This window comes from Nomia melanderi, chromosome 12, assembly GCF_051020985.1.
Source record: "Nomia melanderi isolate GNS246 chromosome 12, iyNomMela1, whole genome shotgun sequence".
Classification (NCBI taxonomy): Eukaryota; Metazoa; Arthropoda; class Insecta; order Hymenoptera; family Halictidae; genus Nomia; species Nomia melanderi.
Genome location: NC_135010.1, coordinates 14,200,075 through 14,218,136, shown reverse-complemented (window position 1 = coordinate 14,218,136; position 18,062 = coordinate 14,200,075). Strand labels below are relative to the sequence as shown.

At 54.6% G+C, this 18,062-nt stretch overlaps 1 protein-coding gene across 3 annotated transcripts in view; it reads right to left on the bottom strand.

The window, feature by feature from the left end:
• The window catches only part of vn (membrane-bound neuregulin protein vein), a 211,194-nt gene that overhangs the window by 34,248 nt on the left and 158,884 nt on the right, over window positions 1-18,062 (bottom strand). For all 3 annotated transcript variants that reach the window (XM_076372471.1, XM_076372472.1, XM_076372470.1), the window contains one exon: window positions 7,861-7,969. In XM_076372471.1, coding sequence (XP_076228586.1) covers window positions 7,861-7,969 — 109 coding nt within the window. The remainder of the gene's footprint in view (window positions 1-7,860; window positions 7,970-18,062) is intronic.

Below are 18,062 nucleotides of genomic sequence, written 5' to 3'. Positions count from 1 at the left end.
TACCTGGCACGTAAGAGAAATTTATGCCCGCCGGGGCACGAAAGCTCGATTTCCAGACAAGCCGCGGGTGCGTTTCCAACTGGGCCGCGGCGGGGGGCGGCTCGCGCGGCCGCGGAACTTCCCGCAGAACCCTGTCACGAGAATAATATTTATACGTCCCGATACGAACCGCGATAGCCGCGAAATCATGGCGCCGGGATGTTCAAACGCGTTTCGCGAGCCCCCGTACGGATATGAAATTTTCATAATTATCGCGTACACGCGTACGTTGTTTGCGAGCGCCGTCGCGCGCTCGACAGGCCGGCGCGCGTTGTTATCGTTCGGCCGACGTTATTATTTTTAATTCGCCCATCGTCAAAGGGAGAAAATGGCGTTCGGCATTGCCAATAACGGGAAAAAACATTATTTTAACGACTGAACGCCGGGATAATTGCTCGCCGCGATCACGGGGTTCACGTCGGGCCTGTTTACCCGACGCATTCACGCGCGCGAGCTTCGCCGTCCGTTGCGTCATCGAGCTTTACCGTTTAACAAGGAACTCCCTGGACGTCGCGTGTACCGCGCGCGTGAATGTTTCGAATAAAAATCGAGAAATTCGCGAGAAATTCGCGATTCATATTACGATTTGTTTTCATCTGAATACCGATCGCTTCACTAGCCTCGACAACTCGACGAAGAGAAACAAGGACAGCAGCAAAAGACAGTTTCAAACTAACAGAAGCATCTGCTTAAAAGATTTGAACAAAAGACGATCTGCTAAATTGGGAAGGGAGAACAGTGGAAGCAATTGGTTCTTGAAAAATAGCATCAATATGTATTCTCTATGTATTCTGTTTCGCTCTGATCTGTCCCGCATTTTTCCCGACTACGTTGCGGCGTTAACGCGTATCTTTTCAAGGGAAATTCGTGATTGTGCAGCAGACTCCTACCATGGTGACGCTACATGTCGCGTGAAAAACCTAAAGCCTGCACAAATCCAGCATCGTCTTTTTCAGTCCACTACCACCATTATGTACAGATGTCCAGAAACCCCGGTTCATTGCAGGTCGGGCGCCGGGAAGCCGCTTAATTTCTGCTCGTAATTTCCCAGAGTTTCCGCCAGCTCACAAAGATCTCCCGCCTTCCGTCGCGATTCCACTCGACCAAGATTCGACTGTGTTTGTCGGGCGAGAGGCGAGTCGATTCGGTAACGAGTTCATCGGTTCGCCGGCCGCTTTCCCCGTCAAATTACGCCGGAGAGCGTCGCATTGTAAATAGGGAGCTGAAAGAGGCGGCGCGGCGCCCTATCGTCGGACCGGTTCCCAGGGACGCTTCCAGGCGACGGCCGGATTATAATAAAAGACGTTTCCTGCAGCGCCGAGGCGGAGGGCGTCCGCACGTTAAAACCATGTCCCATCGGCCGAGGCGGACGCGTTCCGCGGTTCCCCCGTGAGCGCGGGATCCTGTAACGCGGCGGGAATGCGCCGCTTGATCGTTCCACGGGCTGTAAACCGTCTGCGGCCGACACCTTGAATTTAGTCGGCACTGAGTGCACCCGAATAGACAATAAGCTAGCGGTTCCCGAGCGAGCGGAGGAAAATTGCTGTCGCGCCGCTCGTATTTTCGTTGCTTTAGGTGATCGCGGCGCACCGAGGGCATTCCGGTGTTGCATACCCGCCGGGAAGAAGCGGAACACCCCCGTCGGCAGGCGCTATAATTGTCGTTCTCGGTCTAATGCTTTAATTACACGCTGAAAAACTCGAACGCGCCGCGGTCGCTGGGAACGGGCGCGGGTCGCATGCCGGGAGCGCGAACTGCCCGCGGAGGTCGGAAGGAATCGGTTGCTCTTTCGTGAACGCGGATCGAGCGTTAATTGCGCGCGAAGCTGGCGGATTATTTGTTCTCGCGCCGGCCTCGATCGGGCCGGCTTCGCGCGAACGGACAGACCCGTTTTAATCGTTCTCAGTCTTTTTTTTCATTAGCCCGCGCGTTATAGATTTTACAGAGAGAGGAGAACGCCGCGTTTCCCGGTAATTGGAACCGCGCGGATAGTTGTAACGCGAGCGCGCCGTTCGAAATTTTCCATCGATCCCGAGCGTTGGACAGAGGGTCGCAACGCCGGCCAAAGAATCGCGGCACCGCCGCGAATAAACGGCGCGGGCGCGCAACGATTTCTTTGACGCGTCGCCGCGCTCGGGAAATTAAAGAGCGCTCGAGGGAATTTTGACACCGCGTTTGTCCGGGGCACCTCTTCTTTGCCGCGTCAACGCAATCTTCGCGAGCCGGTTATTTTCCTTTTAGAATGTCGCCGTAATTTCCATCGTCTTTATTAACCGAACCTTTTCAGCATGCTCGCGGCGCGGCGCGGCGCGAACAAAATTCGCCGCAAAGGGAACGGAACGGCGGCCGCCCGTCGGCTCCCGGGACCTACTGAATTTCCATCGGTTTTAATTTAACGCCCGCATGAAATTCAAACGAAAACTTCAATTTAAATGTATAGCTTTTATTTACGCGGACGGTCGCTGAGCGGAAGTTCGAGTTTCATTAAGGTGTCCGCGACAGTCGCTTTTCCGCGGTGGTTTCATTCTTCCCCGGTGAAATCTCTTTATCGTTTCGCGCAGATTCGAGAATGACTTTCCCCCGTGACAACGTCGCGCTGGGCGACGCGAGCGCGTCGCGGGATATCCGCGTTGTCGGGTCGAGTGAAGCCGAACGCTCGCGAGGCAACGCCGACAGCGACCGCGATCAGTGGGAGGAAGAGGAATTCCGGAAAACGTCGACAACACGGGATCCCCTCGATCGTCCCGATGTATCGCTCCCGGAGCGTCGACGCGTGTTCCGCGCGGAAACGGCTCCGCGCGCACGGCTCGAATAATCTTTTCGCGGTTAATCCAGCCGCGAAGCGTGTCAAAGATACGGGCGCCGACATTTTCATACGGAAGCCTCGCGCTTCCTGTTAAAATAACGAGCGCCTGAAAGGGTCGGCCTCGCGCATCCGTCGCCCGGAGGAGTGGATCTCGCCCCGCGAGTTCTCGCGCGCCGACACGGCCGCGCCCTCCGGCAACTGCATATCGGCCGCTTTGTGTGCGGGCTTTTGTGCGTGAGCGACGCGCGTTCCGCGTATATGGGCCAGGGTTATGCGGGAACCGCGCGAAGAAGGGAAGAAAAGAAAAACCGGGGCTCGAGAGGTCACGGGAACGAGAGAAGCGAGGGAACGTTACGGGGTGAAGTTCATTCCTTTTCTTTTCCACACTTTCTCTGTCTTCTTCGCCTTCCTCTTTTTTTCCCACTGTACTCCGCGTTACTCTCTTCCCTTTGTCCCGGTTCTGTTACTCCCGTTGCATCTGTTTCCGCCGCGTTATCGCCGGCTGAACGTTTGTTATCTCTTCCGTATCGAAGGACTTCCATCGACAAATTTATTACTATTCTCGTCTTCGTTCCGCGCGTTCTTCGCGGTCGCTCCTCCGATCGCAGTGCCGTTCCTCGTTCCGCTTTAAAATATTCCATTTTTTCACACGCGTTATTCAGGAACGGACGTCGCGTCACCGTCGAGCGTCAGCCTCCGTCCGCCTGGCCGAATTACCATCGTACTCTTCATCGAACGCACTCGCGTCTCTCCGCCGGCGGAGCATCGTCACCGGCGTTTTCCCCGGGCGCGTCCATATTTCCGGAGGAACGCGGAGATTCGCGTTTCAAATATTCCGCCGATGCGCACCGATGATAACGGTGGTAGGTACGCGCGACTCGCAGCCGCCACGCCCGGGTGTCACATATTTCTCCCGTCACGAAGCTCTGTTGCGCCCGTTTATCTCTCAATTACGCGCCAACTGGCCGGACCGCGAAAGGAATTCGAGATTGCATGGCCAACACTCCGCGCAACGACCGATGAATTCTTCCGCAACGAGTCGATGGCCGGCGACGCGACGCGACGCGACGCGCGCTTCAAATGTGGAACGAATCGAAATCAGGAGGTCGAAGGTTCAGCGAATGAGGCTCGCGGTCGGTCTCGAGACGTGAAATTCGGTGGAGATTCTTTTCGGCGTGTGGACAATCGAGACTCTAAACGATCCAGCGATTCGCGATCTCGAACGTTCGGCCTCTTATCCGTGTCAGCGACCACTTTCCACGAGCGAGAGAAAGAATCGGTGTGAAACGATTCGCGGTTCCGCGGGAGGAAGGCCGCGATTCCGGTCGCTCCTCGTCGTAATATCTGACTTTCCCGTGGCAAATAGTTCGTGCTGGAATCACAGGTTGCACAGGTGGAGTCGGGAATTGAATGGATCGACGAGGGAGCGGGATGAAGTGTCTCGAGCGACGAGATTTACGATCGGTACAGCGAGCGGGACGTGGCGAGGCGAGGCGAAGCGAGTGCCCTGCGAAAGCTTTGCATTCACCGGGAGTATTTCGGTGAAGCGCCGCAAGGCTGGATGCAAAAGGGTTCGTCGGTGATTGGAAGGGATGGCGAGGGAGATGTGGAGAGAGAAATAGGAGAGGAAGAGGAGGAGAGAGAGAGGACACACAGCCGCAATGGGACCCAGCTGCGATAAACTGGATGCTCGATTCGCGTCGCGACACCGATTCCTGTCGGATCTACGCCCTGGAATTTCGTCTCCCGACCCCCTTAAACTGGGTCGTCGACCTTCGCCCCGTGTTCCTTTTGCCGTGCCACGATCCCCGATCGACGCGAGATCCTCCGGTTTTTTCGCCGAGGAACGCGTGCCGCTGCCGCTGTCAGCCGCTCCACTATTTCTTTCCGATTTCACGCGGGGTTACAGCCAGTTTATCGGGATCGCGATCGCAGCGGGAATTTATTCCGCCTAAGGACGAGCCACTGGAAATCCATAAATCGGGGCTCCCGGCAGATACGCGTCGTGATTTATCGCGAACAACGGAAAGAAATGGTTCGCGGCCGGTTAGGGGAGGAGATTCGCTTTCTGAGAGCCGCGGTGTCGTTTTGCTGTTTAAGCCGATCCGCGCGGAATATCCTTTAAAAATCTCCTCGCCGTCGGGCACGGCTTCTTCCGAATTCAACGTTCGGGTCGTTTGTAACCGTGCCTCGGAAGGGTTGGCGGAACGCGCGCGGCCCGCCGATGCGCGACGAGCTCTCGCTTGTCGATTGTCCATCCTCTCCCGGGCTTTTTCCTCCTTTTCTCTGCGAACCCTTGTACCTCGTTTTTTCCTCGCAACCCTTGTTCCTCCGGGGACGACCCGATTCCTCGATAAAGCCAATAAACCCTCGTCAACCTGTGGCAGGGCGCGCGCGACGCGCTTCCCTTTGCTCACGAGTCCCTTTGCTCGGCGGCCACCCTTTCCCCGGCGGTCATCTTTAGCAGTCGATCGTCCCGACTCGTCCCCGACGAGTTTCAAATTTATTTAACGAGTGGCTAATTAATGTCAAAGCGCGCCGGCGAGGCTCGCTTTGTCGGCGTTTCCCCCCCGCCCCCGTTTTTTCCCCGTCGACCGCGCGGAAACGATGGAAAGTTCGTCCCGTCGATGAAATAATGCCGAGTGCGCGCGTACAGGGAGCGCAGCGCGACGAGTCTCGCTCCTCTCGTTTCGTCGAAATTAACGAGTCGAGTGTTTGCAAATTTCGACGGTAACGTTGCCCCCCCCCCCCCCCCCCTCCTGCCGCGCCGACGAGTGTGTTTGCTTTGATATTGGCGAACTTTTCTCCCGCGGTCCTTCGTGATTTTTAACTCAGGGGACATGGGGCCGACCTGACCTGACCCGATCCCAGACGAGATACCATAAAATATATATATATGTATGTGTGTCCGTATATTCGGACGCTATACAGGATGTCACGTCTAACGCGACGCACGATTTTTCAATCACTGGCTGCCATTTGACAAAAAAAAAATAAACGGTTACAAGAGTGGAAGGCTGTGGACTGTACGATAGACGCGAGTAAAAAACTTTTCTAAAACTGGTTATTTCCATGGCAAATCGAGATCACCTTTGGCTTCACCAATAGGAACACATTTTTCAAGCAGCAGAAAGGAGGGAAAGGTCATGGAGTCTTGCTTAGGTCGTAAACTTACTAAAATCGTATTTGAGATTCATTAATAAATATGTGCAACGTTGAACCTCTCGATCGGCTGAAATCTCGACAATATTGTAAAGGGCACCGACGCGAGTTCAAAGCCGGTATTTCTACCGTAATACGAAATATCAGCTGAGACGAATATCTCGATATTCGGCTGCAAGTGGGTGAAAAAATCGTCCGTCGCGTGACAGGTAGCACTCCGTATATAACGGGAAACGCGAGGTTCCGTCGTCTGACGGTTCATCGTTCGGCTAATTCCGCGACGGCGGGCGGCCGATGATCGCGAGACGGAAAGTTTTTCAATTAAACCGATGACGAGGTTCGATACCGTGCGAATCGGCCGGGCGCGCGCCGGTGCTCGAAGAAATTTAATTTTCGAAAAGAGCTGTAAAACCGATCTACAAACGGGCCACGGCAGGATTTCGGCGCGATAGCCGGCTGCTGCGAATTCCGCGGGGGAGCGTAAAACGCGCGTGCGGAGCGTAAAAAATCCATTCGCCAGGCGAGAGGAATTTTTTATGAAATTCGGCGGGCCAAGGGAAACGGAGGCGTTCCATCGGCCGGCAATTTCCCTCCTACGGGGGAAGAGAAGGGGAGACGGAAGCGAGTTCTTGACCGACGCGCGTGCAACGGCGCCGGCTCGTTCGATCGACCGTCGTATCGTTCTGCCCGAAGAAAGGTATCCGCAGCCGGAGAATTCGGGGGTGAGTCCGTCCGTCCGTCCGGCCATGATGCCGAGGATTCGAGGAAAGACGATCGGAATATGCGACGTGAGCAGTAAATAACCGAAACTGCTGACGGCGGACGGCTGATTTAATTCCCGGCGCGGACAAACAGTTTGATTAGCGCGAGTCCGCCGGCCGCGAGCGAGAGGGACACGGAGGCGGGCGAGAGGGGCGCGGTTCATCTCTGTTCTCCCGAGGGGCGGCCGACAGAGGGGGATAGTTCGTTAAATAAAGAGCATAAAACGACGGCACGAGGGAAGCCACAGGGAATAGAATATAAGAGAAGCAGAGCGTAGCCGCGCGCGCTCTAATAGAGGGGCGACCGAGAGCGGAGATGCGAGCGGAACGGAGAAGCGCCGGGAATAAGTAGTCGAGAGGTCAGCGGAGCCGTCGTTCTCCGCTCGCCGGGGATCGGCAACGGGAATCGGCAACGGGCGTCCGGCGAAACCTGTGCTAACCTCTTCCAATCTCGCCCGCGGACGATGCGTCGGCCAGAAAGAAGGTATAAAGAGGGCAAACTCGATTTCGGCTGGCTCGTATCACCGTTCCAGGGGTCGGAGAGATGGAGAGATTCGATAGCGGTCCCAGCATTTCCAACCGTGTTCGTATCAATCGCGATTCATCGGCGCCGGTACGCGATGGACCTCGGTTGACTAGTCGTTCGATGCTGGAGATTGTCGCGAAATCGCTTTGACCTCTTACTTTGTCGTTAATAATTTCTTAGAAAGAGATACTCTAAGCATATGTTATGCCTATATCTTCTTTTAAGTATATTAACTGATTACAGAGGAATAATGCATACTTTGAATTCGAATGAACCGAGTAATATGTAGATTTGTCGAATCATGTTGAAAATCTTCACGAGTCTCACTCGTTGTTGTAGGACAAGGGGTTAAGAGGGCTATTAGTTAAACTGCTTTTAGTTTCTCACTTTGAGGTTCACGTCGACGTTATTCAATTACGGCTTAAGTTACAATCAAGTCGGCGTGCGACGTACGGGTTTCGCTGTTAAAATTAGGAAATAGAAAACGCGTACTCGACAGAGATGAGAGGCAGGGACGGGTGAAGGGTGGACAAGGGTCGAAGAAAGGTGAATGGCCGATATCTCACCTGCATGCTGGTTCACCGACGGTCTCGAAAAACAGGCAGGTACCGCCGTTCATGCAAAAGTCGCCCGCGATCGGGCACGGCTGCTCCTGCCTCGGCCACGCCGCCGTCGCTGCAACAAACCAGAGAAAAATAATCGTCAGCCGGTCGTTCGAAAAACTTTATGCGCATAATTCTCGCCCACGCCCTTCGCGTGTCCCCTCCGCTCGCCGGCCCTCGCCGGCGTTCGCCGCGTGTTCTTTCCGTGCATAAATCGCGCGGCGGTTCGAGCTTTGTTCGCAAGAAAGTGGTGCACTCGCGCGTGCGCGAGCCGCGTTGTGCGGTGTCCGGAGCGAGACCGTGCATTTTCATTTCAATCGCGGCTCTCGCGCCGGGATTAGTCTTTGGTATGCAAATCGCGAGCGGCTGCTAAGAAGGAAACGGCCGCGAACGCGGGACACCGCTGGATTTACGAACAGCTTGAACCGGAGGGTCTTCTTCTCTGGTACACCTTTCGTCCCCCTCGAAGTTCCTCCTCTCGAACGTCGAAGATCGAATCGGACCGTCGGCGGTTGCTCGGAAAACGGAGACGAACGAGCTCCGTTTCCCGTGTACCGTCGCTGCGATTCTCAACGGCGAACGCGCGCGAATTTCGCCGCGAACGCATTGTTCCATGCGAGACCGCAATCCCTCACTGTCGTTTGCCGGTGTTCAAGCTGTAATGCATTATGAACCGGGTTACTATCTTGTACCGGCTGCGCCGTAAACATCGATTAATCATTCCGCGATGCGCACCCACCGCGGGAAACATTCTAACGTTGCGCCCCGAGTCTTCCGCGCTGTCGTATCGCTCGGCCGAGCGTCGGCTGGCGGCCGGAAACTCCCGCTAATTGCGGCGCGCTCAATGAGACTGATAGATTTTTAAACGGCTCCCGTTCCGTCGGCCGCCCGCTCGTCGAACTTTTCCCGTTTCCCTCGGCAAACAACGCCGGAGAGCCTGGAACAGGCTAATCGCGGAAATTTCCCGAGCGTCGGGCACGAACGTTCGCCCCGTGTCCGTCGGGCGGGTCGCGTTTCCGCGGATGTCCGGCGGTCCGAGCTGGGAACGATGAGATCTCGAAGCAACGGACATGCTCGCGCCGCGATGTATTAAAAATCGTATAACGAGTTTGAAAGCGACTAGGATAGGACGCGCCGGTCCGCCCGGCGGAGCAATAGCGGGACGCGATGAGGCGCGTTGCCGGTCGCGCGATGAGCTCGCGAGCGCGTACACCATTATTACAGTCGGATTAGCACTCGACCATTCCGGTCGGGCCGGTATTACCGAGCGCAGTTCCAACTTCGAAAAGCTCTCGAGCAGCTCGTACGCTCGGCTTTATCCTCCAGCTTTCTCCTCCGCTCCCGTCCCTCCTCGGTTTTTCGCCTCCGCCGCCCCCCGTTCCCTCGCCCCTATCCGCCGCGCGCGTTTCTTCTCGTTAAGTCCCTAACGAGCTGAAGACATTTTCGCGGCGGGAGCCGCTGTTCTTTTTCCCGTCCTATCGGAGAAACGAGAGAGAAAGGGGATAATGAGAGAGAGCCGTCGTCTCGAGCGGAAACGTATCGAGATTTTCATTTTTCCCCCCGAATGCCGCCGCCGGCTTTAGCTATCCGCCGATTCCTATTTAGTCCGCGGCGCCGCGCGTCCCCGGCCAACCTCTTCGAGCTCGCGTCTCTCGTTTCTTCCGCGATTATTTCGCGCGATTGACCCGGGGATATTAGCAGCCGTCCCTAATCGGCGAGTTTGTTCTTTCGCTCGCCGAGCCGAGAAAACCGCGCCCGCCCCCGGAATTACACGAACGCGGATACCGACTTAATTGAAGACCCGGCATCGCTGCGCCGTTGTTTTTCGACGGCGGCCGTCGAATCGCGAAACTTTGATCTCGTTTCCGCCGGGAACACCGGCTTCTTCTTTTTCCACGGCGCCGGGAACGCGTTCTCTCGCAGCAATCTCGCGGGATGCGAAAGTTCGCGCGCGCGGGCGAAACAAGGGTTAACAACGACGCCGAAGGAGAGCGGAAGTTTAAACGAGCTCGAGAATCGAGTTCGAATCGCAGCCGCATCGATTCGGCGACGCGTCCACTTCGCGCGTCCGAATTCGAGCGAAATTTCGGCGGAACTTCGTCTTAGTTTAAATACGTAATCTAAGGAAACATCGTTGGTCGTTGAAACGTACTTAACACTGGAGCTACAGTTCCAGGAAAAACGACTGGTTTAGGTTTCGTTTCTTATTGGTACCTTTGAACCATTGAATATTCACCCTTTGCACTCGAGAGGCGACACCCAGTTGCCTGATGATTTGATACAGCAGAATTATAAACTTTGGTATTTACCATTAACCTTTGTATACTGCATCAATACGTGAAATATTGAAAGAAAGTAATTTTGGTACCTAATTTATGTATTTCTTGTTAAATTCATTTCAAAGAATGTTGTCTACATCTAATTAGAAAGTATAGAATACATCAAGAGAAAAACTTTCGAGTGCAAATTCTTATACGAATCACATATCAATCTTATCAAATGCTCGGTAGTTCGTGTCAACACTCGAACCAGCATGGAACATTCGTACCGAACGGGGACGATCGTCGATTGGCCAGTTGGCACGTGGAAATCCGGTAAGAGCAGCTTTCCGATTCCAATATCGTTCGCGGAGCTGTGCACCGCGGCGCGGAATACGCCCGAGCGATTTTTGGAATTACCAAACGTTTCCTGCCGCGATGTTCTGTATCAACGATCTGGGTCGCCGTCTATTCGCGATCGGAAGGTGAAAGAGAATCTTCTCCGGAGACACCCGTATACCTTCTACCCTCTGGTACGCTTCCACGAGTGGGATTCAAAAGCGAGGAAGTGCTTTCGCGATACGAGAAGGGAGGAAAAAAAATTTCGCCGACGCGCGGCTCCGCTCGCGACCCAGATACGAGAGGCGCGTAGATCTTTATAGATTCTCGTTCTCCGCTAGTCTCGCGGATCTACCCCGGCGTTTTCGAGGGAAGGGTGGCGAAGCTAAACGACCCGCCACCTCGAGCCGGGGTGCGCGAATTCCCAGGGCGACGAGATTGTCTCATTAGCGAGGCGCGCGTCGCGCACCGTGCAAAAGCGGCCGGCTACAATAAACAGTTTTAACGCGGACCGCTTTTGACGCGCGGCTGTATTGTTTGGACAACCGTTATCTCTGTCGATGTAACATCAATCGGTGTCTCGCGGGTGCGTTTAGATAGCGGCGGCCGGACCAGTTGTTTCGCGTCCCGCGCGATTTTCCCCGTTGATACGTCAGTTCTCGACGTGTTTACGGTTTTGCACGGAGCTTTTTTCGTTTCCTCCCCCCTCGGCCCCGCGGCCCCGGCGGCCATGCTTTTTTTTCTCGTGGCGCTTTGTTTTGGACATCGATGCCAGCTTTTTGAAAGCCCTCGCGTATTTCAACCGGACCTTTTTTTCCGCGTTTAACTCCGGATCGCCACACGCGCGACGCCGCCGCCGCCGCCGCCGCCGCTGCCGCGCGATTCCCTCGTTGTTACGCGGATTTAACATAGTAATCTCTATTATTTCGCGTTCGAGTGGGAATTCCGAGCGGGCCCGAATCGAGTTTCCCGTTCTTTGTCGCGTGATTTCGACGCGCGACCGTTCGGCGACGCACGAATCGGATTAAAAATATATTACACGGTTATTCGGGCCGACCGGACACGGCCGCGGACAGGAGCGCGCGGGCGTGCGAGCGCCGGCGCGGCACTAATTAAGGCTAACAGGAACTCGGTTTCTTTCCCCGGCGCGGCGACGTGCTCTCGCGTTTCGGCTATGAAACACGAGTCGTTCGTTTTTTCGAGTGCGCCGCGAAAATTGCGGCGAAAACTCGAGGCGGCCTCGCGCGGAAGCCGCCCAAATGATGAAACTTTTAATCTGCTACGCTCTCGGATCCGCGAGTGCGTCCCGGCGAATGAAACAGGAAAAAAATGAGTCCGCCGGGCTGAATTATGCGACCGGTTCTCGTTCGACGTCGCGAGAGGTGTACGATTACGCGCGGGAAAACCGGGAAAGCGATCTACCGTGCCGAGAGTCGCTCGTTTACGGACCGTTCGTGTCGGATCGCGGATCTTTGCGCTTCTATTCCTTTAAATCGACGCTCGCCGAGGCTGGGGAACATTAATACCGCTATTCACCGCGTCGCTGTGTACAGTTCGCAACAGGAACCGGATATGAACAATCAGAGACAAAATAGATTGCACTGTTACCGTGAAATGCTTCCTACTCGTGTTGACTCAAAGATCGTCGCCTCTACACTTCGATCGAAAGGTAACTGATATTTTCGTCGGAGAAACGAATTCTGGTATCTGGAGCAGATTCGAATCGACGCCTTCGGACGACGCTAATTCCCCTCGACGCCGTTCGAAAGCAACCGCGAACGTCGCGTAATTATCTCGGATATAATTGCTCGAACGTGTCCGTTCGCGTGCGTAGAGTCCAACTCTCTCTCCGATTTGTCTCTCCGAATATCGCGTTTCGATCGCGTGAGCACGCGAGACGCGGTTTCTCCTCGCAACGTTGGCGATCCGGTAAAGAAACGCAAACCGTTTAGCGCGAAGCCTCCGCGCCCGCGGATACGTTCAAAGCTCACGCTCCGCGAACACTCGAGTTTCGTTTAAAATCGACTGCATCCCCTCGCGGGACCGAAAGGAACCTCCGCTCGCGTTCTCGCCGTTTCAACGAGCTTCCCTCCCTTTGTACTCCGCGTACGTTCGACCGACGCGAGCGAGGGGCTCTCGTAAGCGAATTCATTCCGACGTTTCGCGCGCGGAACGCGATTCCGGCGGGATCGAGGGGAGCGCGGGCGAAATGATTCGGGTTACGTGGTCGCGCCGCGCCGGTGTCCTTTGAGAAGCCGGCGAAAAAAGTCCGCAGGCTACCGGAGAGGTCAGACAAAAATCCGGGCGAGAGCCGGCGCGGAATCTTCGCGCTGCTTCGCGTCCGGAGGAATGAAATTGTAAAGTTTCAAAGGACCCTCCGGGCTTTAAGCACCGCCGACGGTTCTCCGCGTGTGCCCCGCCTCGCGACGCGAGCGAGCGAGGCCGATCCCGCGAACCGACCCGTACGCTCGCTCGCTTCTTTCCTTTGTTGGCGCGGGATCCCCTCCGTTGCCGGGGAAAAAGGTAAATTGAATAGATCTCGCGGGCCTGGCGAAAGCAGCCGGCGTTCGGGATGGACAGGGGTTGAACGTGGACCGGCCACCCCCGAGGCGCACGTACGGCTGGCCCGTTGTTTTTCTCGACTTTTATGAGACGTTTTCCTAGCGCCGGGACACCGAGTCGCCAGCCGCGACGGCTCCTTTGTCGAACAAGTGGAGGAATCGACGATTCCGCCGGCGGACGCGCGCAGCCAATTTGGAGTCGCTGAAATTCGCGTAGCCCGACGCGGAAGCAGCTTCTTCTGAGTTACAGAGTGTCTATTAGGGCTAGTAAAATAGAAACTAAGGTTGTCAGGTTAACCCTTTGCACTCGGAAGTATTTCGTTAGCAATACTTGATACGTAACTAGAAAGACGATGGTTTCTTTTAACTGAGTTTAAAGAGAAATCACCAGAGACCATTAACACGTTGAATGCCGCGCAATTTCACGTTGCGAAATACACAAACTGGAAAAAATACAATATTTAATCATTTGACTGAATTGGATTATTATCATTGCACGTTCATCGAACTGAACGTCACCGCAATGCGGAGCATTATTTGTAATATAGAAATGTTTGCGAATAAACATCGTTTAATCGAGTGAATTATAGTAAATCGATTTGCTTGGGGGTCACCGGTGACCCCCACGGCATTCAACGCGTTAAACGTTCATCTTCGCAGTCTCTCCTTCCCACGAACGCGGAGAGGACCGAGGATTAGCGAAAAGAGGTTGCAGAGTTCGTTGAAGCGCATCAATCCTCGGTGTGCGCAGCGTCGTAAAAGAAATCGCCCGGCGAAGGAAGTGGAAGTCTCCTCCGAGCGTGGGCGCACGCGAAGTGAAATACGCGGGGCGTAGTACGTTCGTCACCTTCGTTAAAGTTTAACAGGAAGGGCGGGTATCGCGAACTCGCGGGTCGAACTTGCGGATAAGACCATCGCTCGTCCAGGACAGCGCGCGGCGCGAGCCTTTTTAAGGCTCGCCTTCCTCTCCACGGCGGAGCGGGTATCCGGGCAAAGAGGATTTTCGCTACAAAGAGTAACGGCTAAGACTTTCGACGGAAGAACTTTCCATCAACGGAAACGCATCGTTTCCCTTTGAATTTTCCGCTCCGGGCACTTAACTCCCGCGTTTCTCCCCGTTCGTTCCGCGGACCGGGCCCTGCCAATCGGATCTCCGTCTCCGCTCGCTCGATATTCCCCGGCGTATATATTTTTTAACGCCCGCGTTCAATAACACCGCTTTAAATTCGAGATAGTCCGCGGACCGTTAAAGCTCCCCGTGCGCCTACGAACGGAATATCGTCACCGGCCTGGAATTTGCGAGGACAGTTTGGTTTCTAAGAAGCGCCCGTCGGCCCATAAAAGCCGCGCCGCGGCTGCCAGATATGAAATTTCGCGAACGACCGGGGCGCAATACTCGCGCGAACGTTCGCGCGGCGGCACCCTCGGCTCCGGCCGCCCCTTCGACGAACGATTCCGGGTTTAGATTATTTTTCACACATCCTCCGCGTGTACTCGATCGTATCGTATCGCCGGCGGAGCACGATTCAATAAGGCCGCGATATCGCTGACCCCGGATAACGTTCCCGTCGATTCCCCGGAATTTCGAATTCACCAGGCGCCCCGTTATCGCGGACCCGCCGATCTCCCGCCGATCTTAAGCCGCCCCTTTTTTTCTTTCTCTCTTTCACGGGAACCCACGATTTACACCGCGAGAACGCTCGTGAAAGGAAGATTAAAGCGCACGGGAAGACGTAATCCCCGCTATTCCTCCAAGGGAGCCGCGAGCGGTCGTTCCCCTAAACTGAAACGCTCGGTTTGCTCGCGGCGTGTATCGTATTTCTCCCGCTTTCGGCGGGCGCCGGTCCGCCATGAATTTTTATTTGCACGACGTATCGACAGGCGGCCGCGAGTTTCAAGTCGCGTCCACGGTTCCGCGCCTTTGTTTCCTCGCCGGCTGCGATCGAACCGACTTTCCTATCGCGTTTCCAATTTAACGGCCGACCGAGCGCGGCGAACGAGAGACTTTTCTTTTACTTCGACGTTACTGCTCCGGTGTTGCTTTCAATAATAAGCTCCGATATCGTAGCGGAGACTTTAGAATGAGCATTTAAGCGGACATTATGGGGAAAGAAAACACGTTGCAACGCAAACTATTGTAGGGTTTTTCCCAGATGAGTGACTGAGTGTGGGATGAATGGTATGTTCTGTGTGCGCGCGGGCGACCAGGTTATACTGCGATTGATCGCCGCCGCGATGTTTGCTAAATAGTGTGACTGCGTTTGGAAAATCTTGAGTGGCTGGAAGAATGCGAGGAAGAGTCGAACAGAGCGACTGGACCGTGAGAAAAGCGTGAATTTTGACGAAAGATGCGAGTGAGAAGAGAGACATTTTGAGAATTAGCGAGTAACCCTTAACGAGTCAGTTATATTGAAATAAAGTGTTCTGCACATTTTTGTTATTGTTACCCAGTGAGTGTATCTCTTCCTTCTATTCCCTACCACGAGTCGGATTCGAAAGGTCAATTGGTCGCGGACAGGATGATCTCGAATGGCCGAAGGAAGAATGTTTGGGCCGTAAGAATCGAGTAATTTTGAAAGTGCTCGCGCGACTAAGAGTACGCTAGCTATAGATGCACAGGGTGCGAGTGAGAAGGGGTGTTCGCGAAGAGAAGGAAAGAATGATGAGGGGTGGCTGTTGAAAGTGCGTGCGACTTGAGTGGCAGGGCAGTACGATAGGAGACGGTAAGACAGGATAAGCTAAGAGAGTGTCACGCGAGAATCTATTGCGAGCGGTCTGCCAGGATACATTCTTCTGTTTAATCACTTCATTTTGATAAACTGTATGCTTCTCTGTTCGTTGAAACACGCGAGTCGCGACAATTCCCTGCAAAGTCTCATCCTACTGTAGTAGGCGTTGCGCATCAATTCGCTGCATCGATGCGAGGAAAAGATGAGCGGCGGAATTCGTGATTTCCTTTCATCGGGAATGAGAAAATGAAATATCCGCGGGACGCAGCAGTTTGGGGTGCCATAGGTTATTCATTGGTGTCGCAGGTTACGAAACTCGAGACAGGGGATGCTCCCCTTGCGACTAAGAATCTTTAAATATATTGATCTCGAAGTAATTGAAATTTTCCTGTTTAGTAGATTCATTGAATGATTAATTGTGGTAAATAATGTAGTATCCAGAATTTTTAGCGTAGGTATTTTTGAGAAGAGTGAATGTAAGAATGAGTGTGAGTGAAGGACAGGCTGTAAAACGGTCGAGGGAAAGTGGCCTGCAACGTTGCGGACTCAAGATTGCAGGGCCAGCATTCCAGGGATGCATCCGAGTGTTCATGAGTGCGAGTGAGAAGAATGCTTGTGGGGGAGAGAATGATTTTCGGGAAAGAGTGTAAGTGTGTTGCGGGAGCAGAGTCATGTTGGCCACCATGGCATTGAGTTGTACTTTTCATGCGTTGTCCGTGTTGTTTCCATATTTTATTAAAAATATATATTTATTCCTAGCTCTCGATTACTCAAAATCCACCTCTTCATAATCTACACTATAGTAACACTATAATACATATATTTATTCTTGGCTCTCGATTTCTCAAGATCCACCTCCTCATTATCTACACTATAGTAACACTATACTATAGTTTCCGATATCACCGATCCACTAATACCAGTCCGCGCATCGGGTCACGAGACTACCAGCTCCGCCTGCTGTTGTTCGCGCGTCGCCTGCTGTCCTCCCCGTTCTTTCCTTTGTTCGCGGACGCCGCTCGGTTTTCCGTGAAAATCCACGGGGCAGCGCGCGGCCGCAGCATGCGGGCATGATAACGCGACTCCGCCGGATCGCCGGCTGCGCCCGAATTTCGAGAGCCCGACGGCCACCGACGTCCGCCGGCCGCCGGACGCGGATGTTCCTTTCGCTGACAGCCCGCAGGATTTCGTCGCGGCCGTTGCTCAGCGGCTTCAGCTTTTTCTTCGGGCGCAAACAAAGCGCGCGCCTGCACGCCGAGCTTACCGCGGACAGCTGTTTGTCTTTCATTAGGCGCTCGCCCAACCCTCCGCGTCAAGATAATGCGCTCGTGTTAATTTATCCTGGCGGCGGGACGTCGCCGGCTGAAAGGGACCGTTGCTCTGCTCCGGCGAGATCGATTCACAATTCCGGCGGTATCGTCGCGGGAGATCGGATGCGGGAGCGTATAATTTTCGACCGAGACTCGCGAAAAGTAGCCTTTGACGGCGATTGTTCCCGGAACGGGACTTCCGAATTAGAAACGAGTTTCTAAGGTAATCTTAGCGAAGGGAAAGGGGTGCAAGAAGTCTTTCGACTGAACAGTCTTCTTCAGGACATCTTTCCGTAGCTATTTGTGAGAATCAAGCCTAAAATCTTGGTGTTCAAGTCAGTTTCGTATCAGTGGTATCCTGCGATCCAATAAGCAGCGACGGTTGTTCCAGTCGGCGACGGAACTGTCCAGAGGAGAGTAACGGGCCACCGGAGCTAACTAATCCCGTGAAAGCGAACAGAGCGCGGACAAAAAGCCCGGGCGGAGTTCGCGGGGGCGCGAGATCGGGGGACCGGTTCCTTTCTGTCGCGCGCGGGACGTCGACGGAGCCGGCGACGCGGAAGTAACGCGTTCCAGATTACCGTTTCTTTTGACGTCCGCCGTTCCCGGCACACATGCGCGCGCGAGCGTCGTTGACAATATATCGCCGTGACCCGGAACTACACGCCGCAATCCGAAACGAGCGCGCGTACGCGGGTTCCGCGAGCCGAAAGGGATACGCGGCGGGGGCTCTCCGCGCGGGGAAACTGGGACGACGTCCGCGGAGAAGACGGAAGGGGCCGGCTCGTTTCCGGAAAAACTGCCAGCCGAAACAGGGACGAGCGGGCTCGGGCTGTCCTTAAGCGTACAATCGCGTGCTATCCCTTTCCCCGAGCACTCGGCGCGGCTGCCACCCTTCTTCTTTCGCGCGCGCGCGCATTCATCGGCGAAATGTCGTTCCTCATCGCGCCGTTACATCGTTGAATGAAT